Source organism: Tupaia chinensis, unplaced genomic scaffold (assembly GCF_000334495.1).
Source record: "Tupaia chinensis unplaced genomic scaffold, TupChi_1.0 Scaffold000612_1, whole genome shotgun sequence".
Taxonomy (NCBI): domain Eukaryota; kingdom Metazoa; phylum Chordata; class Mammalia; order Scandentia; family Tupaiidae; genus Tupaia; species Tupaia belangeri.
In genome coordinates, this window is record NW_006160131.1 from 1,551,313 (window position 1) to 1,570,423 (window position 19,111).

The window sequence follows — 19,111 nt, forward strand, 5'->3', positions numbered from 1 at the left end:
CCGGCCCAGCCCCAGCCCTGTCCCCTACCCCCCCCCCTCTGGCCAGTCCCAGCCCTGTTCCCTATCCCCCACCCTCTGGCCAGTCCCAGCCCTGTCCCCTATCCCCCACACTCTGGCCAGTCCCAGCCCTGTCTCCTACCCCCCACACTGGCCAGTCCCAGCCCTGTCCCCTACCTCCCCCACTGACCAGTCCCAGCCCTGTCTCCTACCCCTGCCCCCTGACCAGTCCCAGCCCTGTCTCCTATCCTACTGGGCCACAGTCCCCAGAAAGGCCAAAGGCATTGCAGGACGTACCAAGGGGCTCTGCTGAGAGAGGCAGGTCAGGACTGGAGGTCACAGTCAGACGTATAGAAGGTCTTGGAACACTGGCAGCCTGGGTGACAACGGGTCTTGAGTATTAGGAACAAGACAGAGCTCATTCTACAGCCACAGTTGTCCTTTAAAGACCACCTCTCCAGCCCCTGTCCCCCCGTGCTGTGAGCCCCCACAAGTCCCTTGTGACCACTTAGTGCCCTGTCTCCCCTCCAGCCACAGTTTTTGGCTACAAACTGTCATGGTATACATTGGTAATAAAAGCCTTCCCCGACCCTGTCTGCTATGATCGGCCGGAAGCGGGAGGAGACAGTGATGAGATATATTGTGTCCAGGGAGGGCAGGGGTAGTTGGGGGTGATGAGGCCTCTTCCAAGGCGAAACATCACAAGTCTGTGGTGTCTAGACCAGCGTTGACGAAGGACAGCTTCTGCTGTGGACTACCGGTGTCCCCCTGCCTTCCTGACAGCACCACGCTCAGCGGTTCCGGGTCTGCATCTGGCTCCTGTGGACTATGCCGCTGCTCCTGGGGGAGAGAGAGCCAAGTGAAGGGCAGGGCGAGATGTGGTACTCTGGGCCCACGAGCAGAAGCCCCTGCTGTGTCCCACAGGTGGCCGTGGCCAGTGGTGGTGCAGGTGCGCTGAGGTGAGGGGGTGGCCCCAAAAGACACAGCAGCACTTGGGGTTCCTCCCAGTCCTGAGTAATGCAGGGTCCTGACCCTGGCCTGCTGACTGCCCCCCACAGCAGGCCGGGCTGGCGAGGCCTGTCCATCACTGGAAATGCCCAAGGAAACCCCTGGGGCTTCTGTCTCTTGTCACAGACATGGAGACAGGCCCAGAGGGCTCGCCTGGCCAGAAGGGACAGAGGAGGATTTAGACCACGAGTCTTGCTGCCCCTGAAGCCTGTCCATGGTTGAGGGTCCCTGCCACTCGGAGGGAGGGACACGTCACACCTGCCACCTATGTGCAGTTCACCACAGCATGCACTGGCTCACTCGTCCCGTTGCCCTTCCTCCTCATCCCCACGTGACATGCCGTGTTCACACACACCCTCCTGTGGGACCTAGCAACTTCCCTGCCGAGACACCCACAGGGCTAGAGCCCCAGCCACCATCGCTGTCCCCAGGGCCCCACAAGAACTTCTTCCAGACTGAGGCTGTTCCAGTCCCTGGTAAACAGTGGAACCTCTGCAAGGTCACAGCGGGCTGAGCATTCCACCGAGCTCTGCAGAGCCTGAGCAGGGAGCTGCTGCCTCTGCACTGCCCAGGGTAATGGGCCTGGTCCTGGGGACCAGCGACCTGGGTTCCGTCCCCTCCTTCCTGCAGGGTGCCCAACCTTGAGCAAGGCAGCTGTGTACTCTGGGCTGCCTTCCTGCTGGTTACTGGCAAGGTCAGGCCGCATGGTATCTCAGGGCACTCACACGTCCCACACCAACACCGCCGGGACACGGACAAGCCACAGCACCAGAGCAGCCGTGCGAAAGGAGCCACCTGAGTCCCACACCCGGCCAAGGGAGCAGAGCGGGCAGGCTCCTGAGAGGGCCTCATGGTCTCCCAGACCAGCCGGAGACCCCCAGCACCCATTCCCTGCGTAGGATAGGGGGCTGAGCCTCAAACTGCTTCTCCGAAATGTAATAACCCCAGGCCGGCCAGGACTGTCTTAGTTCTCTGGCTTTGAAGGCTCTCTATGGCCACTCCCGCTTCCTCTCCATACTCTTCCCTCTACAACCCACAAATCCACCCCCACCTTGAGGGCCCCTGACTCCATCCTTCTGTGAGGGTCAGCGTTGACCTTCTCCAGAGGCCAAGAGCTCCAGCAGGCAGGACTGTTCCTCTCTGCCTCAGTTTCCCCAGACATGTACATTGGAGTATTTGCATGACACCATTGTCAGAGGTGAGCCATCCACCCAGGGGCCCCCAGAACTGCTTGGCCACCTGCACCGCCGCCCAAGACCCACATTGTTGGGCCGACTGGGAGCCTCTCTGCCAGACTCCCTGCGCTGTTACGTCCAGGCCCCTGTGCAACATGCCAGTGTTTTACAGCCCCAGAGAGGCGTCTGCTGGACAGTCTTGCAGAGGAGTCCTCAAGAGAAAGTAAGTGATGGGACCAGCAGTTAGCGCAATGGCTATGTCGCTGGGCTCCCATATAGTCGACCGCAGTTTGCTTCCTGGACCCGGTGGCTTAAAACTCACGCCGGGCACGTGTGCATGCGCATGTGTGCCCAAGATCCCGAGCGGAGAATGGAGAAGGGATTGTGGCGTGGCCAGCCCCCCGGGGGGTGATTTCTTGCTTTCCGTCTCTCTGTATGTCTGGCAAGTGCACGTGCTCTATATCAAAAACCTCTCCAAAAAAAAAAAAGAGAGAGAGAAAGTAAGCGCTGAAGCAGGAGGCAGCTGGGAGCCCCTGGAGGGCAGGGAGGGACCAGCACGGGACTAGGGTGGGGGTGAGTGGGGGAGAGCAGGCTCTGACAGCTCAGACAGGCCTCTGAGAGCCCCCAAGCCAGCTGTGGTTTGCCCACAGGAAGGCGAGCAGGCAGCTGTCTCCAGGTGAGAGAACCACTCCTACCGCCCGACTAAGTTCTCAATCCTGCTGCAGATGGGACCCCGGCAGCTTGAACAACGTGGCCACAGGGCAGCCCACTCCAGTGTGGAGTCAGTCTCTGGATGTGGCCTGGGCCTTGCACTTTCTGCTAGAGTCCCCAAGTGGTGCTCAACAGCAGCTGGGGTGTGCAGCCATGACCTCGCCCCACCACCGAGCATAACAAACAGTGGCCTGTCCTCACCCGAGCCCACCGTCTTGCCTTCGCTGGACCGTGCTCCCGTCTCGGGCCTCTCCCCCACTCCCGGCAGCTTTTACATAAAGCCGCACAGGGACGGGACCCGATTTTGAGCACATGTTTTGTGCCAGGTGGCTTTTATGCCCACTTTTATATAACCCTCACCACAGGCCTGCATGGCTGATGTCCTGACCCCATTCGTGTACGAGAAAACTGAGGGCCAGAGACAAGAAGGCACACCCACAGTCACATGGTGAATGCCTGAACGGGCCTGCCCAGCTCCCATTTCAAAGCCACGGCTGCGGCTGCCTGTGTGAGCGGAGGGCTCTGTAGTTGTCTGCAGCCATCCCGTCAGAGAAGAGCTCCGAGTCAGAAGCCCCAGGCACCAGCTCATCCCCAACTTGCCTTGGTTTTCTGGCTGTCTTTGTCTAGGTCCACAGAGTTGTCATCCAGGGAGTTGAGGCTGTGGGAGAAGAGATGGACTTCAGGCTGTTGGCAAACCAGTTTCCTTTGCCTGTGGCCAAGACTCACAGCCACCATTGCCTCCACCACAACCACCATCACCACCACCTTTCACACCATTACTGCCATCACCAACTCACCACCCTCAGCACCACCAGCACCAACATCCCCTTCAGCATCAACATCACCACCAACTCACCACCCTCAGCACCACCAGCACCAACATCCCCTTCAGCATCAACATCACCACCAACTCACCACCCTCAGCACCACCAGCACCAACATCCCCTTCAGCATCAACATCACCACCAACTCACCACCCTCAGCACCACCAGCACCAACATCCCCTTCAGCATCAACATCACCACCAACTCACCACCCTCAGCACCACCAGCACCAACATCCCCTTCAGCATCAACATCACCACCAACTCACCACCCTCAGCACCACCAGCACCAACATCCCCTTCAGCATCAACACCACCACCACCTCACCACCATCACCAACACCCCCTTCAGCATCAACACCACCACCAACTCACCACCATCACCAACATCCCCTTCAGCATCAACACCACTACCAACTCACCACCATCACCAACACCCCCTTCAGCATCAACACCACCACCAACTCACCACCATCACCAACACCCCCTTCAGCATCAACACCATCACCAACTCACCACCATCACCAACCCCTTCAGCATCAACACCATCACCAACTCACCACCATCACCAACATCCCCTTCAGCATCAACACCATCACCAACTCACCACCATCACCAACACCCCCTTCAGCATCAACACCATCACCAAGTCACCACCATCACCTACAGCCCCTTCAGCATCACCAACACCACCATCACCAACTCACCACCCTCAGCACCACCATCACCACCATCACCAACATCGCCTTCAGCACCACCATCACCACCAACAACTAGCCTGGCTGTTGGGACCACTACTCACCTGACGTAGTCCAAGTCACTGGAGGTGGAGAGGTACTCGAAGCCCAGGTCATTGGTGGGCAGATTCAACATGGGGTTGGCCCTAGAGACAAGGCTTAGTCAAGTGGCCGTGGCCCTCAGCGACCCTGCAGGCTCCTTACCCCTTTGCAACCCCAGCTCACCGCTCAGTGTTGTACACATTAGTCCCAGGGATGGCAGGGGCTGTGGACAACACCCCTGCTGCTGTCTTCCTGGCCTCCTTGGCAGCCTTCATAGCCCGGAGCTTCCGGCGGTAGCTGCGGGGAGCCAGTAGGGGGTCACACTTTAACTGCACACCCACTGTGTGCCCAGTGGCAGCCCTGACAGTGTGCCTTCACACGGTCCTGGCAGGTGAGTGTGAGCTCCCTTCTATAAAGGGTGGAGAGAAAGGAAGGGAGAGAAAGCATCTCCCCAAGACCATACAGCCGGCCAGTGGCCCGGCCTGGGATGGAGCCCAGGTGTGGGTGCAGCTCCCCGTGTGGGAGGGGACAGCAGCGGCCTTTAGTGACTGCATTGTAAGTGCCAGATGTCTTCCTGGGAGCAAGGCCTTGCCTCCTTGAGAGCACTGGGGAGTCTAGTGCCCCGCCCACCCTGCAGGGGGGAAACAGAGGCTCAGGCCAGGGCATCCTTCACTCAGCTCTCACAAAGGGTCCCCGGGGACCGAACGCACGTGTGCCTGATGCGTTAGCCAGGCTCTCTCTACCCTGGACGTTGTGGGGGACTGGGGCTAGAAACAGGAGCGAGGGAGCAGCACCTCTTCCGCACACAGACGAGGGTCACAGTCATGATCAGGAGGACCAGCAGCAAGGCCACCCCCAGTCCCACGATGGTACTGATGAGCACATTCGGCAGGCTTGACTCCTGGCTCTCCTGGGAGCCCTGGAGAAGAAGACGTGTGAGGGGCGCTAGGGACCCCTGGCCTCCCACCCCTCCCCTCTGCCCCGCCCACACTCACCAGCACCACCAGCCCCAGCTGCAGTAGCTGTGTCAGAGAGCCCTGGTCGCTCCGAATCATCCTGGTCACAGAACTTAGCTCAGGCCCAGGACCCTGCCCAGCCCAGGACCCTGCCCACCCCGAGGGAGCCCAGCCCCACTCACCTGCTCAGCTCGTTAAGCGTCAGAGCTGACCCGTTGGCGAAGACAAAGTAGGCGTCCAGGTAGGAGTGGGCTCGGGCCCTGGAACCAGCAGGGTGGAGGGTCGTGGCTGCATCGAGTGTGTCTATGGGACACCCAGCCAGCCCTCCTGCTCCCGCTCCGCCTCCCCACCCCCGGGCTGCAGGCACTCACCGAGCCGTGGACTCTAAGTCCTGAATGTCCACGATGTACACGGTGGTCCTGGTTGCCTGGGCGAGAGCCCTGCAAAGGGGCGAGTGTCACAGGGGCCTGAGATAGGGGCCTTAGCCCTGGCCAGTGGCCAGAGCCGGCTAGGCACATTCAGTGTGAGTGAGAAAGGAAGACCTTCTCTGGACAGCTCTGTGGGCTGAGAGCAGCTCTGCGGGTGGCATGGTGGTTAAGGGCGCTGGACTCCCACATGGCCAACCACAGTGTGAGTCCCAGACCTAGCGGCTTGCTTTCTCAATTTTCCTCTCTCTCTTTATAAATAAATAAATAAATAAATAAAAATAGATAGATAGATATCTAAGTTAAATAAAATAATTCTAAAAAAATAAATAAAAGTCCTTCCTCTGAGGCCGGGTTACAGCTGGCGCAGGGCCTTCACAGTGCACACGCAGTCCTGCCTAGGCCCGAGGGCATGCAGAAAGGCCGCGCAGGCTCAGGGTTAAAAACAGGGATAAGTGTTAGGGTCAGGGACTGGGTTGGAAGACACCCCACCCAGCTCTTCTTGGGACTAGTTTCTGAGACCTGCCCTTCCCGCAGCCCCCCCCCGGGTACCCCACACCTACTCCTTGATCCCCTCCATGTTGCGGCCCACATCCTCCTTGGGCGTGGAGAACTGCAGCCGAACGCGGTAACTCTGGTCCACGGTAAAGAGCTGCAGGTGGCAGACAGGAGGTGCTAGGGACCCTGGGGGCTGACGCTAGGGCCCGGGGCTGGAGCAGGGGACTGGCACTCACATTTACGATGACTGTGGCTTTCCGGGCAGGGCCCACAGAGGGTCTGTCCTGGGCCTGGACAGTCACTTGGTAAGTGCCTTGGAGAGTAGAATCGAGGCTGGTCACCAGCCTGCGAGGGTGGGAGGGCACAGCTCAGTCTCGGAGTCCTCCGGAACCCCTGTGCACTCCTGGGGGGCTGTGCAGACAGGGCCTCCTCTGGTTCCCCTCCTGGCTCCACCAGGACACCGTGCTTACTCGATGTTGCCAGTGAACACGTTGGTCGCCACAGGGGTGGAGATCCGGAAGTAGCCCTGGAATGGGGTGATGGCCCCGTCCTTGGAGACAAAATCCACGTGCAGGATGGAGAACACGATGGCCCCGTTGTCCCCTGAGTCATCGTCTCTGGCCTGGGAGCAAGAGGGACCGTATCTGAGGCCAGGCCAGGTTGGGCACTCTCGGCCCCCAGCAGGGACCAGAGGCGGAGGTGGCCAGGGCAGCATGTCCCCACTGTCTCCCAGCCTTCCTCAGGCTACCACCAAACACACAAAACCCATGTGCCTGCCGTGCGTGTCAGGCCTGCACGTCCCTGTCCTGGTGCGCCGTGAAGTCAACAAATCACATCTCGTAGTCCTCCCATGTGAAGGCCTGCCCCACTCGCCCCACCCTCAACTGCCATTTACACGCTCATACATGCTCACACGCGCTTACACTCACACACGTGCTCACACGCGCCACATGCTCACATGCGCTTACACTCACACACGTGCTCACACACGCTTACACTCACACACGTGCTCACACGCGCTTACACTCACACACATGCTCACATGCGCTTACACTCACATATGCTCACACGCTCACACACATGGTCACACACATGGTCACATGCTCACACTCACACACATGCTCACGCTCGCTCACACGCATGAGCACAGGAATGTTCAAATTTCCCATTACCTTCCAGGTGCCCAAACCTTCCCTTAGACCCCTGATTTCAGCGTGTACCCACATGAGTTCCAATTCCCAGGGGACCATGAAGGGATGGGGAGAGGTATTTGTTCTCCTGACTTATAGAGCAAATAAAACCAGTGACTGCCCAGGATGAAAAACATAGCTGGTGTCCACATTTCAACAAGAATTCAGTTTAAAGAAAAGTGTTCTGGGCCAGCAGGTGGTGTTGTGGTTGAGGCACTGGACTCCCACATGGCTGATCATGGTTCGAGTCCCGGACCTGGCGGCTTGGTTTCTCACTTTCTTTCTTTCTGTCTCTCTCTGGTGAGCACACGTGTCCTACAATAAAATGAACTAATAATAATAACAAAGGGAATTGTTGGGCTAGCCCATGGCCAGCTGGTTAAAGCAGCCGGTGCCCACAGAGCCAACTGTAGTTGGGGTCTTAGACTTGGCAGCTTGGGAAACACGCCGGGCATGTGTGCACACGTGTGCAAATCCCAGAAAGAGGGAGAGATGGAGAAGGGCTTGCAGCGTGCCATCCCCCACAGGGCAGTGCCCTCTCTCTTTCTCCCTCTCTCTCCTGAGTTCTTGTGCCCTCTGGCAAGTTAAAAAAACAGAGAAAGAAAATTCTTCAAAGCCATGGTTAAGCTCATGCCACTGGCAAGCCGTTGGCTAAACACTGGGAAGCTGTTTAAGCCCTGAAAGAACCTAGGAGAAAATCGCTGTCCCTGGTTTTTTTTTGGGGGGGGGCAGGAATTGGAGAGGTTTCTGCTATAGGTCACGTGCGCTCGCCAGAAAGACAGAGAGTGAGAGAGAGACAGAAAGCGAGAAATCACCCCCCGGGGGGATGACCACGCAGCAATCCCTTCTCCTCCATTCTCCTCTTGGGATCCTGGGCACATGAACACACACCCGGTGTGAGTTTAAGCCACTGCGCCTGGGACTCGAACCACAGTCGACTACATGGGAGTCCAGCGACATAGCCATCATGACAACTGGTCCCCACTGTCCCTGTTTTATGAGAGAGAATTGAAGCTCTGACAGGTCCCTCTGAGGACACACATGCTCACACACATGCTGAGTGTGGAGGGGAGCCCACCTCTCCGCAGCCATGTCCTTGTCACAGAACCAGGGAGCAGCCAGGGCCACCTGCTAGAAACTGCCAGTTTCTCCTCGAGGAGGGAAACTGAGCCCCCGAGAGGCATGGCAACAAGAGGTGTGGCCAGGCCTGCCCAGGCTGTGGGGGTGGCCTACCTGCACCCCCCTGCACCCCCGGCAGAGCCTTGAACAGACATGCCCACACCCAACGGCGTAAAACGTGGAAAGCGTTTTTATCATTTCGCTCTGGAATTCCTTAACTACACAGAACTGGTCTCATTTACAGTTGGCTATGGCTTTCTCTGGGTTACTTGAGAATTCTGGTACAGTGAGGAAACCTAGCAGGCATGGGTACTTCCAGTCCCGACGCCCTACAAGTGCTGATCTTAACAACGGCCAAGTGCAAGCTTATCAACTGGGCCAGTGTTCGCCTCCGTGCTGGGATTTCTTTCCACACGCTGGAGTGCATATGTTCCCTTTCTGGTGTTCAAACGTTCAGGGGCGGCAGGAGGCCTGAAGGTCTTAGCCCTGTGTCGCCTGGGACTAAGGGGACCGAGGACTCACCTGGACAGAAGCCACCTGCTGGTTGGGCAGCACGAGCTCCGGGATGATCACTGCGAATGGGAGCAGGAGGTCAGCAGGTGGAGCAGTGCCCACCGGGCCAGCTGTTGACCCCAAACTGCCCTCCCTCCCCTCCCGTCACCCCTGCCATGCAGCAGCAAGCCCCTGGCCCAGATTCAGGGCCCAGAGGCGGAGGCCAGGCCAGAGCCAGAGAACAGCTGGACAGAGCTGGACTAAACACCTAGGTGTCGGGCCAGACTCACTGCCTAGTGGTCTAGGGGCCAGCTCCACACGGCCAACTCTGGCTTGGGTCCTGGCCCCCGTGGTCTGAAAAACATGCTGGGCACATGTACATGTGTTCCCCAAACCCTAACAGAATGGAATAGAAGAGAAGAGACTGAAGTATGAACACACCCCACTGGGGAGTGCCTTCCCCTCTCTCTGTCTCTCACTGGCAAACACACACCCTCCAGCAATTAAAAAACAAACAAACAAAACCCCTCAAGTGACCCATCCATTGTAACCCTAGAGAGAAGGAGAGTAGGAGGTCTTCCTCCCTTATAAGGGCCCCCTTGCCTGCAGAGGGTCTCTGGGAGTGCCCAAGGGTGGTCCCCATGGGGCAAGAAGTCAGGGTCGCCACTTACCGAAAGTCTTATCCTCAGGCAGAAAGTAGGGCGTGTTGTCATTCACATCCTCGATGGTAATGGGAAGGCTTCCTGGGGGCAAGGGACCTGGCTCTGGGCTCTGACGAAGGCCTGGGCCCCCCACACCCCCCACAGCCCTGTCCAGCCCCTTCCCTGATCCTGACCCAGATACCCGCTCAACCGTCTCTGGCCTGCGTGGTGGGAGGGTATGGTCCCCAGACCTCAGAGAGGGCAAGAGCTTGATGAAGTCACCCAGCAGGAGCGACGGGCCAGGACCGGGCCAGCCTACAGCTGTCCCCCAACCACGACACTCCCTGTGTATGCGGATGGTTTAAACGCCCACTCTGTGGGGCCAGAGTAGCAGTTATGTCGCTGGACTCCCACGTTGCCAACCCTGCTCAAGCCCTAGACCAAGTGGCTTGAAACAGGGCAGGCACATGTGCATCGTGTGTGTCCAGGATCCCCGGAGGAGAATGGAGGAGAAGGGACTGTGGTGTGGCCATCCCCCAGGGGTGAGGACTCAGACAGGGAAACTGAACTCCACATGGGGGTGGAATTTCCCAGTGGCACAGCTGGGAAGGGTGGAGTCAAGATTCGAACTCAGACCTCATGAGTCGTAGCCCAGGGCTCTTTCCCGCGGTCCCTAAGCTGCAGCCTGCCACGCCCTACAGGCTAGGCACCTCACCGTTGTTGCTGTAGGCCTGGAAGCGGGGGTCTGTGGTGAGGTCGTAGGCCCGCACCACCAGTGTCACCAGGTCACAGGTCTCGTAGTCGATGGCCTCGCTCTGATTGATGTACACGGAGCCGTTGGCAGCCACGGAGAACCAGCCGTGGCACAGGCTGCCCACGTTGGCCCCAGCCTTGGAGCAGAGAACGTTGACGAGCTCGATCTCCAGCTGGGCCTCGGTGTCCACGTCCCGGGCCACCACCTCGGCCACCTGGCCGTGCTGCGAGCCGTTCTCAGCCACGTGGACGCCTTGCAGCGAGGCTGAGTCCAGGGTCGGTGGCTCATCGTTCACGTCCTCCACAGCCACGTTCACGGCGACGCTGGTCTCCCCGGCCTGGGGGTCCGGGTTCTCGGCGCTCACTGTCAGGCTGAAGGAGTTCTGTGTCTCGTAGTCCAGGCTCACGTCTGAGGGCAGCCGGAGGAGGCCCGCAGCCCAGCCGGAGCCCAGCACTGAGCCTCGGAGCAGGAACGTGTTGGCCCCGGCGCCTGCCAGGCTGAAGCTGATGCGGTTGTTGGCTTCCGTCTGGTCCGCATCCCAGGCCGCCACCACACCCACCAGTATTCCTATAGGCAGGGGCAGAGCTTGGAGGACCCCCAACCCGGCCAGAGAAGCCTCCTCTGCCCTCACCTCTCGGACACTCCATGCCTGCCCTGGGAAGGGCCAGAAGACTTCGGGCCCCAACTGCAGTGCCCAGCCTCGCCCAGGGAGGACTCACCTGGGTCCCTCTCCTTTACCATGAAGAAATAGCTGGACTGGTTGAACACGGGCATGTTATCGTTGATGTCCTGTGGGCAAAGGCAGGTCTGAGGCCAGGCCCCCGAACCCGAGGGCTCACTGCCCCTCAGGGCCAATCTGAGAAGCCCATCATCAGCCTGCCTCGGAGCACGGACTCTCCCGTCTCCCCGACTGGCTGGCCACTTCCCACACAGGGACGCAGCCTTCGAGGAGGGACTGTCCAGCCACCCCTAGGCATGGAGGCACATGGTCAGTCCTCTGCAGGACGTACAGAGGTCATGGCCAGAAGCGCTCCCCCTTCCTGTGCCCCTGGCCACAGCTCAGGACTGACCCTGCTTTTTGCAAGGAGCATTTTGCGTCCCCGTCCACCTGGCCCAGCTCCACTCCCCACCTCTCCGGTCTGCGTGAGCACCCAAAGGCCCCTGGCCCAAGCTGCCCTGCTTCCTCCTGCCCCTCCTGCCCTCAGCTGACCCTGTGGCTCTAGCTCTCCACTCAGGCAGACCTGCGCTCTGGCCCTCAGATGGACACCTGCTGCTTTCTGCCCTGGTCTTCCCTCTCCAGCCACGGCCCCCAGGTTCTCACAGCTGGCATGGCCGCCTGGAGACTGCTCCACCCCACGGCTGCCGCCGGTGCTGGGGGAGCCCCAGAGAGCCCGGCTTCCCCTTCCGCTCACATGCGGCGACATTGCAGGTCTTCAGCTTCAGGCTTTTCAGTGACCACAGCATGGGCAGCTTTGAACTCAGACCCCTCCTCCTGAACGGGGCAGCGAGGCCCTGGCACCCCTTTGCAAAAACCCCCCTATGGGCTGCAGTGTGTGTCCACTACGGCTTTGAGGTTGTCCTGAGTCACAGGGGTGGCCAAGGGCACAGCTCCGAGTCAACATCGCTCCGCCTCTGCCTCAGGTGGGCCTCGACCTCTCTGGGCCTCGGTGGGGCAGTGGTCCCCACCCACAGGCAGCAATGAGGGTGGCTCGCTCGGCAGGTGCAAGTCTGCGCCCTCCTGGAGTGGCCCCCGCACCTCAGGACAGCCAGCCCTGGCCTCGCCAGGTCTCTGCCCACCCACAGGCTCTCGGAGCCTCAGGGAAAGCGAGCAGGACTCGGGGCTCCATGGGTGGCACTGCAGGGTGCTCAGCACAGCCCAGGGTGCCCTCGGTCACAGCACTCCTGGGGAAGGGACCTGCAGGCTCGTGGCAGCTCTAGAACCAGACAGGGCGTAAAGGCCTGCTCTGCAGCCCCAGGCTACAGACCGTCTGCCTCAGTTTCCTGATCGACAAAACTGCAGTAACGGTTTTCACCCATTCTCTCTCTCTCTCTCTCTCTCTCTCTATTTATTTTTGCAGAGGATTTGCAATAGGGCGCGTGTGCTCGTCAGACAGACAGAGAGAGACAGAGAGACAGAAAGCAAGAAATCACCCCCCCAGGGGGGATGGCCATGCTGCAATCCCTTCTCCTCCATTCTCCTCTCAGGATCTTGGGCACACATGCACACGTGTCCAGCGTGAGTTTAAGCCACGGGGTCCGGGACGCGAACCACAGTCGACTACATGGGAGTCCAGCAATGTAGCCACTATGCTAACTGCTGGTTCCTCTCTCTCTCTTTTAAAATTTGCCACAGAGCACGTATCTCCCCGGTGAAAGAGGGAACATGAGAGAGAACTCCCGAGGGGGGAGGACTGGCCATATGTCTCCTGCCCAGGGGTGGCTGGACAGTCCCCCTCCCCTCCATTTTCCCCTTGGGGTCCTGGGCACGCACACCTACACGCCCAGCATGTTTTCCAAGCTCCTGGGTCCAGAATTCAATTTGTGATGCTGGCCACGTGGGGTCCAGCCTCCTGAACGGCCCCGCCAAGGCCGCCCCACCGCGGCCGCCCCACCGCTCTGCCGTGCGTACCCAGGAGGGAGGCGGGGCTGGCTTCAGCTTTGTGAGGAGTCAGAGCTCTATGCGCGTCGTCCTGTCCTCGGGCCAGCTGCCCTCCCAAGCACTTTCCGCCCACTAACTTCATCTTCATGCTCTTCAGGGGAGCTCGAGGGCACAGGAAGGTCGGGCGATGGCCTGGCGCCTCCCCGTTAGTGCGAGGATCCAAGCAGGGGCCTGACGGCTGCTCCTGCCCATGTGTCACGGAGGGAGGAAAGTGACTGGACGTGGGCCCTCCCCCGTGGCCTGGCCCCCGGCCCCCTTACCTCCACAGTGATGGTGACGTTGACCTCGGTGCTGAGCTGAGGCACACCGCAGTCTGCCACCAGCACGGTCAGCACGATTCGGCCCCCCAGGGCAGGATCGATGGCCTCTCGGTCCAGGGGCCCCAGGTTTCTGAGAAGCCCGGTGTCGGGGTCCACCGAGAAGTTGTGGCTGTAGGGACCAGGCAGCAGGCTGAAGACCAGTCGGCTGTTGTTGGTGCCTGGCTCGTCATTGTCATGGGCCTGCACAGTACACAGGGGTGTGCGTCAGCCCACGGCCTCCCTGTCCCAGCCCTGCCTGGAGCCAGTGGGGCCGGGAGGTGGGCTCCCCTCCTGGAGGTTCAGACCAACAGCTGGCCAGAGCTGTCACTGAGCACCGACATCATTCAGGACAGAGCTGCTGTCACTGCCAGCATGCCCAGCTCTGTTGCAGCCCCCAGCCAAGACGGCTCCCTTGGGAAGCCGAAGCTCCAGTGGGGAGCAGACGTGGGCAGTCTGATACTGATGTGCGAATGTCCGAAAGTAACTAAGAAAAGCAGGTCCCACCGCGGCTGTGCCAACACTGGGCCTGCGCAGGGCGGGACCCACAGAAGGCCCAGGCCCCAGGGTTCGGATCCCAGCAGCCTGCCCAGGCAGGCGTAGTACACGTGTCCGTAGTCCTAGAGAACCGCGAGGCTGGGCCACCATGTCTAGTTGCTCTCCACCCCCGTCTGCAGCCCCTCATTACAGCAAACCCACACTGGCTCCACGGCCCAGCAGCAATGCACAACTCCAGAGAAGCTCAATCCCAGGCAGCCAGGGCTCGGATCCCCACCCAGGCCCGTTGTGAGTGCCCACAACCCTCAGGCCGGCTGGCGGTGACCCTCTGGGGGTGCCTCCCCTTCTCGTTCTCTCTATTGTGACATGCACATGCTCTCTCATGAATGAAGAAAACTAAAACACGGTTTCCAACACGCAAAACGAGGTCTGACTTTCCCATGATGACTTCTTCAGCGCTGTGTCCTGTAACTGACTGCATCGTCCCCCGCATGTGTGCGTGAGTGTGTGTGCATGTGCGTGCGTGCGTGTATGTGTGTGTGTGTGTGCGTACCCATCCTGTCAGGGCCCTGAAGGTGTGCTTGGCTTGCTTTTGGGTAAACCGCACAGGGAATAATGGGCTCTTCCATGCCACCAGGCCTTTGCATGTCTGTGTCCTGTCCTGACAGCAGGCCAGGCTGGTGCCTCCCTGGGGGCCCATAACCCCCTGTTACCTTCAACATGGTTGAGCGCTGCTCAAGGCCTTACGCCCCGCCCCTCCTGCGAGTCACCTGTTATTCCCAGGGACCCCTGAGGAGGCGCTGTGACCCTCCTCACTTTCCAAAGCGAAAAAGAGGCCCAAAAGGCCGACTGACTTTCTCAGGGCCACGCATAGCCCAGGCTCTGCCCAGAGCCAGCACGACCGCAGAGGCCCCGCCCTGACTCCGCCCAGAGCCAGCAAGACCGCAGAGGCCCCGCCCTGACTCCGCCCAGAGCCAGCAAGACCGCAGAGGCCCCGCCCTGACTCCGCCCAGAGCCAGCAAGACCGCAGAGGCCCCGCCCTGACTCCGCCCAGAGCCAGCAAGACCGCAGAGGCCCCGCCCTGACTCCGCCCAGAGCCGGCACGACCGCAGAGGCCCCGCCCTGACTCCGCCCAGAGCCAGCAAGACCGCAGAGGCCCCGCCCTGACTCCGCCCAGAGCCGGCACGACCGCAGAGGCCCCGCCCTGACTCCGCCCAGAGCCAGCAAGCCCGCCGCACCAGGTCAGGCGCACACCTGGATGGTCACGGAGACGTCGCCTCCGTTCTCTTGGACAAAGATGCGGTAGGAGCCGCTGACCACGGGCGCGTTGTCGTTCACGTCCAGCAGGTGGATCTGCAGCGTGGTGGAGTTGGACAGGCCCCCGCCGTCGGTGGCCTGCAGGGTCAGGTTGTACACGGCCTGCCTCTCCCGGTCCAGCAGATCACCGTTTCTCACCGTCACTGTCCCCGAGCCTGGATCCACCTCAAACAAGTCATCCCTGCTCAGGGGTGGGGGGCAGAGCTAGTGAACGGAAATACCGGCCCCCAATCACACGTGATTCCAGGTAAACGGCAATGCACTCAGACATCCCGTGCAATGTTTGCCACCTACTCATTTCAAAAATAATTGTTCCTTGTTTTTGTGAAACTGGGATACAGCAGGATGGCCTATATGTCTCTGGCTCCCCGCCCTGCAGTGAGCAGAGAAGCAGCCTGGCCCTGCCCCGCCTGCCCTCTGCCCACCCGAGACATACCCGTTTCCCGGGAGCAGGCTGTAGGTGATACGGCCCCACTCCCCCGTGTCCAGGTCTGTGGCCTGTGAGGCAGAGAGATGGCGGACACTGTTGGAGGCAGCAGCCCCTGCTGCCGACCACGTGGTCTGTGGAGACCTGGCTGTCGCACTTCCTGACACAAAGGAATCACCCCGACACACTCAGGATGACAGACACGCCGAGCGCTCACACGGGGACACACGCATGCCAGGACACAGTGACATCAGAGGTGCAGAAACGGCAGGGCCACCGCGGCCGGGCCCACTTCTCCGTACCTCCCTGCCAGCTTGGCCCAGCTGCGTCCCCGTCACTCACATGGATGCTGCTGGTGACCAAAGAGCCGGTCGCGCTGTCCTCCGACACGCTGAGGACGTACAAGCGCTGGGGAAACGCGGGGCTGTGGTCGTTGATGTCTCGGAGGTGGATGGTCACTGCGGCGACGGAGGCCTTCTGGCTGACTGAGTCAGTGGCCACCACCTGAGGACAGGAAGGAGCAGCACTGAGACGCGAGCGACCCGCGGCCTTGGCTCCCGGCCAGCGCGCCGCTCACCTCCACCAGCATCAGCTGCCACCTCTCGTAGTCCACCAGGTCCGGGGCGCGCACCAACACCTGCACGGAGGCCGAGCCCGCCACCCGCTCGGGGGAGACGCTGAAGGCTGCCGCGTCGGGCCCCCCCAGGGACAGCAGAAAGGTGCCGTTGCTGCCCTGCAGAGGGGCGCGGATGAGGGACACTGTCCCCGCAAGGCACCCACTTGCTCCGTCCTCCCTAACCCTGCCCCAGGGAGCCCCGCCTGACGAGCCCCTACAAAGGAGGTTCTCAGAAGAATGAGGCAGGAGCCCGGAGGCTGTCTGTGCTGGGAGTGTGGGTGCCTCAGAGGAGGACTTCCCTGGGCACTGCGGGTGCTGGGGCAGGGCTGGAGAGATGGAGCCTGGACACATCCCCCACTGACATCGAGTTTTCTACCCACGTCCCCCCCGCAGCCCCCGCCACCACGTCCACCCTGCAGCCACCGCCACCACGTCTACCCCGCAGCCACCCGCCACCCACGTCCGCCCCGCAGCCACCGCCACCACGTCTACCCCGCAGCCACCCGCCACCCACGTCCGCCCCGCAGCCACCGCCACCACGTCTACCCCGCAGCCACCCGCCACCCACGTCCGCCCCGCAGCCACCGCCACCACGTCTACCCCGCAGCCACCCGCCACCCACGTCCGCCCCGCAGCCACCGCCACCACGTCTACCCCGCAGCCACCCGCCACCCACGTCCGCCCCGCAGCCACCGCCACCACGTCTACCCCGCAGCCACCCGCCACCCACGTCCGCCCCGCAGCCACCGCCACCACGTCTACCCCGCAGCCACCCGCCACCCACGTCCGCCCCGCAGCCACCGCCACCACGTCTACCCCGCAGCCACCCGCCACCCACGTCCGCCCCGCAGCCACCGCCACCACGTCTACCCCGCAGCCACCCGCCACCCACGTCCGCCCCGCAGCCACCGCCACCACGTCTACCCCGCAGCCACCCGCCACCCACGTCCGCCCCGCAGCCACCGCCACCACGTCTACCCCGCAGCCACCCGCCACCCACGTCCGCCCCGCAGCCACCGCCACCACGTCTACCCCGCAGCCACCCGCCACCCACGTCCGCCCCGCAGCCACCGCCACCACGTCTACCCCGCAGCCACCCGCCACCCACGTCCGCCCCGCAGCCACCGCCACCACGTCCACACCGCAGCCACCCGCCACCCACGTCCACCCCGCAGCCACCCGCCACCCACAACCCCCGTACCAGCACCAGCACCCCCAGCCCCCAGTGCCCTGCTTCAGCCCACACCCACCACCAGCTCAACACGCCCACACCGTTTCACCGCTCATGCCGCCCACCGCTGTCATCACACTGCCCTGCACCGTCATGGCTGGGTATCGCTCAGAGCCCACCGGTGTTAAGAGTGGCCTCCGACTTCGCCCTCGCTCAGTCTGTACTCAGCACTGCTGGCACCCCCAATGCCCAGCGCCACCCCGAGTCACCAACCCCGAGTCACCGGCGACGTGACGTTCCTTCACATTACCAGCATCCCATGCCAACCTCGGGCGGCCCAGCCTTTCTGTCCAGCCCCACCGAGTATCGCCCTGAACGCAACCCCACTCGTCAGCTCAAAGCCACCCACATTACCCGGTTTCACCAGCTCCCGTTCTCCCCACCACACCACACCGTCCCTCCTGCCGCCTGCTCCCCAGCCCCCTCCCAGCCACCGCCCCCTGCCCCTGTGCGGGCTTGCCTTGTCCGGGTCGTAGGCCGCCATGGTGAGCCCGTCGATGGGGATGCGGGTGGCGGCGTGCTCGTCCACGTATCCGGAGAAGCTGTTCTGGGCCTCTTGCGGGGTGAAGGTGCAGGCTGGGAGGCTGCAGTTGTAGAACTCGGGCTCGTGGTCATTGACGTCCGTCACCCTCAAGGTGACCCATATGCTCACCTTGGCCTCTTGCCCGTAGATGTTGAGGTGTGCCTCCGTGGCCTGAGGACAGAGCAGAGGGCGGAGAACCGGTGCTCGGAGAGAGGGAGAGGGTCTGAGTCGGAGAGCGGGGCTGTGGGCTCACTCACCGTGACCTGCACCTGCACCTCCTCGTCCTCATCCAGCAGCTGCTCGCGGTCCAAGGGCTCGCCGACGCTGATGACGCCGTCTGCGCTGATGTTGAACCACCCAGGCTTTGAGGAATCTGGCAAGGAGACGGGCAGGAAGACCAGCTGCTTCCAGGGGCTCTGCCAGGGCCCCGAGCCAGCCCCCGCCCAGCCTAGGGACAGCCTGGTCCTCACTGGAGATACTATAGGTCACATGGTCATTGATGCCTTTGTCACTGTCCACGGCCTGTACTCTCAGCACCGAGGTTCCCTGGAAGGGAGCTTGGTCAGCACCCCGACCCTCTCCCCCTCCACCCGCACCCCAAGTCCCCTGCACACCCTGGCTGCGTCCTCAGCCACAGAGGCCGAGTAAAAGTCCCTGACAAACTGGGGGTCCAGGTCAGGCTGGTCGACCACCAAGATGGACAGGATGACCGGAGCGGCACACTGCACGGTCTGGATGCCATTGTACTCGCCGCCTGAGTCCTGCAGGGAGACGGGCCTTCCGTGAGCCAGGGCCGCGGCTCCAGGCCCTCGGGTCCCACCCGCGCCCCACTTACACAGGCCTTCACCCCCAGCTGGTAGAAGGCGCTCTTGTTGTTGTAGCTGAGGCTGCCGGTGAGGACGATGGAGCCGTTCTCCAGTATCCGGAAGAGGTGCTCGCTGTCCTCCATGCTCGGCACGACCTACGGCACGGGCAC

The 19,111-nt window shown here is 61.5% G+C and overlaps 1 protein-coding gene across 1 annotated transcript in view; it reads right to left on the reverse strand.

Annotated features, from left to right (window-relative positions):
* Window positions 1-77: 77 nt before the first annotated feature.
* CDHR2 (cadherin related family member 2) overlaps window positions 78-19,111 on the reverse strand; it is a 33,642-nt gene continuing 14,608 nt past the window's right edge. The window contains exons 8-32 of the mRNA XM_006158883.1: window positions 18,971-19,096; window positions 18,750-18,896; window positions 18,606-18,681; window positions 18,393-18,508; window positions 18,073-18,306; window positions 16,343-16,498; window positions 16,108-16,269; window positions 15,775-15,836; window positions 15,276-15,519; window positions 13,488-13,727; window positions 11,288-11,357; window positions 10,530-11,135; window positions 9,845-9,916; window positions 9,204-9,253; window positions 6,843-6,994; window positions 6,609-6,717; window positions 6,438-6,526; window positions 5,821-5,889; window positions 5,632-5,709; window positions 5,489-5,549; window positions 5,288-5,412; window positions 4,677-4,790; window positions 4,517-4,597; window positions 3,492-3,549; window positions 78-837 (exon numbers count right to left, since the gene is read on the reverse strand). Of these exons, the coding sequence (XP_006158945.1) occupies window positions 697-837; window positions 3,492-3,549; window positions 4,517-4,597; window positions 4,677-4,790; window positions 5,288-5,412; window positions 5,489-5,549; window positions 5,632-5,709; window positions 5,821-5,889; window positions 6,438-6,526; window positions 6,609-6,717; window positions 6,843-6,994; window positions 9,204-9,253; window positions 9,845-9,916; window positions 10,530-11,135; window positions 11,288-11,357; window positions 13,488-13,727; window positions 15,276-15,519; window positions 15,775-15,836; window positions 16,108-16,269; window positions 16,343-16,498; window positions 18,073-18,306; window positions 18,393-18,508; window positions 18,606-18,681; window positions 18,750-18,896; window positions 18,971-19,096 (3,438 nt within the window). The 3' untranslated portion in view covers window positions 78-696. The remainder of the gene's footprint in view (window positions 838-3,491; window positions 3,550-4,516; window positions 4,598-4,676; window positions 4,791-5,287; window positions 5,413-5,488; window positions 5,550-5,631; window positions 5,710-5,820; window positions 5,890-6,437; window positions 6,527-6,608; window positions 6,718-6,842; window positions 6,995-9,203; window positions 9,254-9,844; window positions 9,917-10,529; window positions 11,136-11,287; window positions 11,358-13,487; window positions 13,728-15,275; window positions 15,520-15,774; window positions 15,837-16,107; window positions 16,270-16,342; window positions 16,499-18,072; window positions 18,307-18,392; window positions 18,509-18,605; window positions 18,682-18,749; window positions 18,897-18,970; window positions 19,097-19,111) is intronic.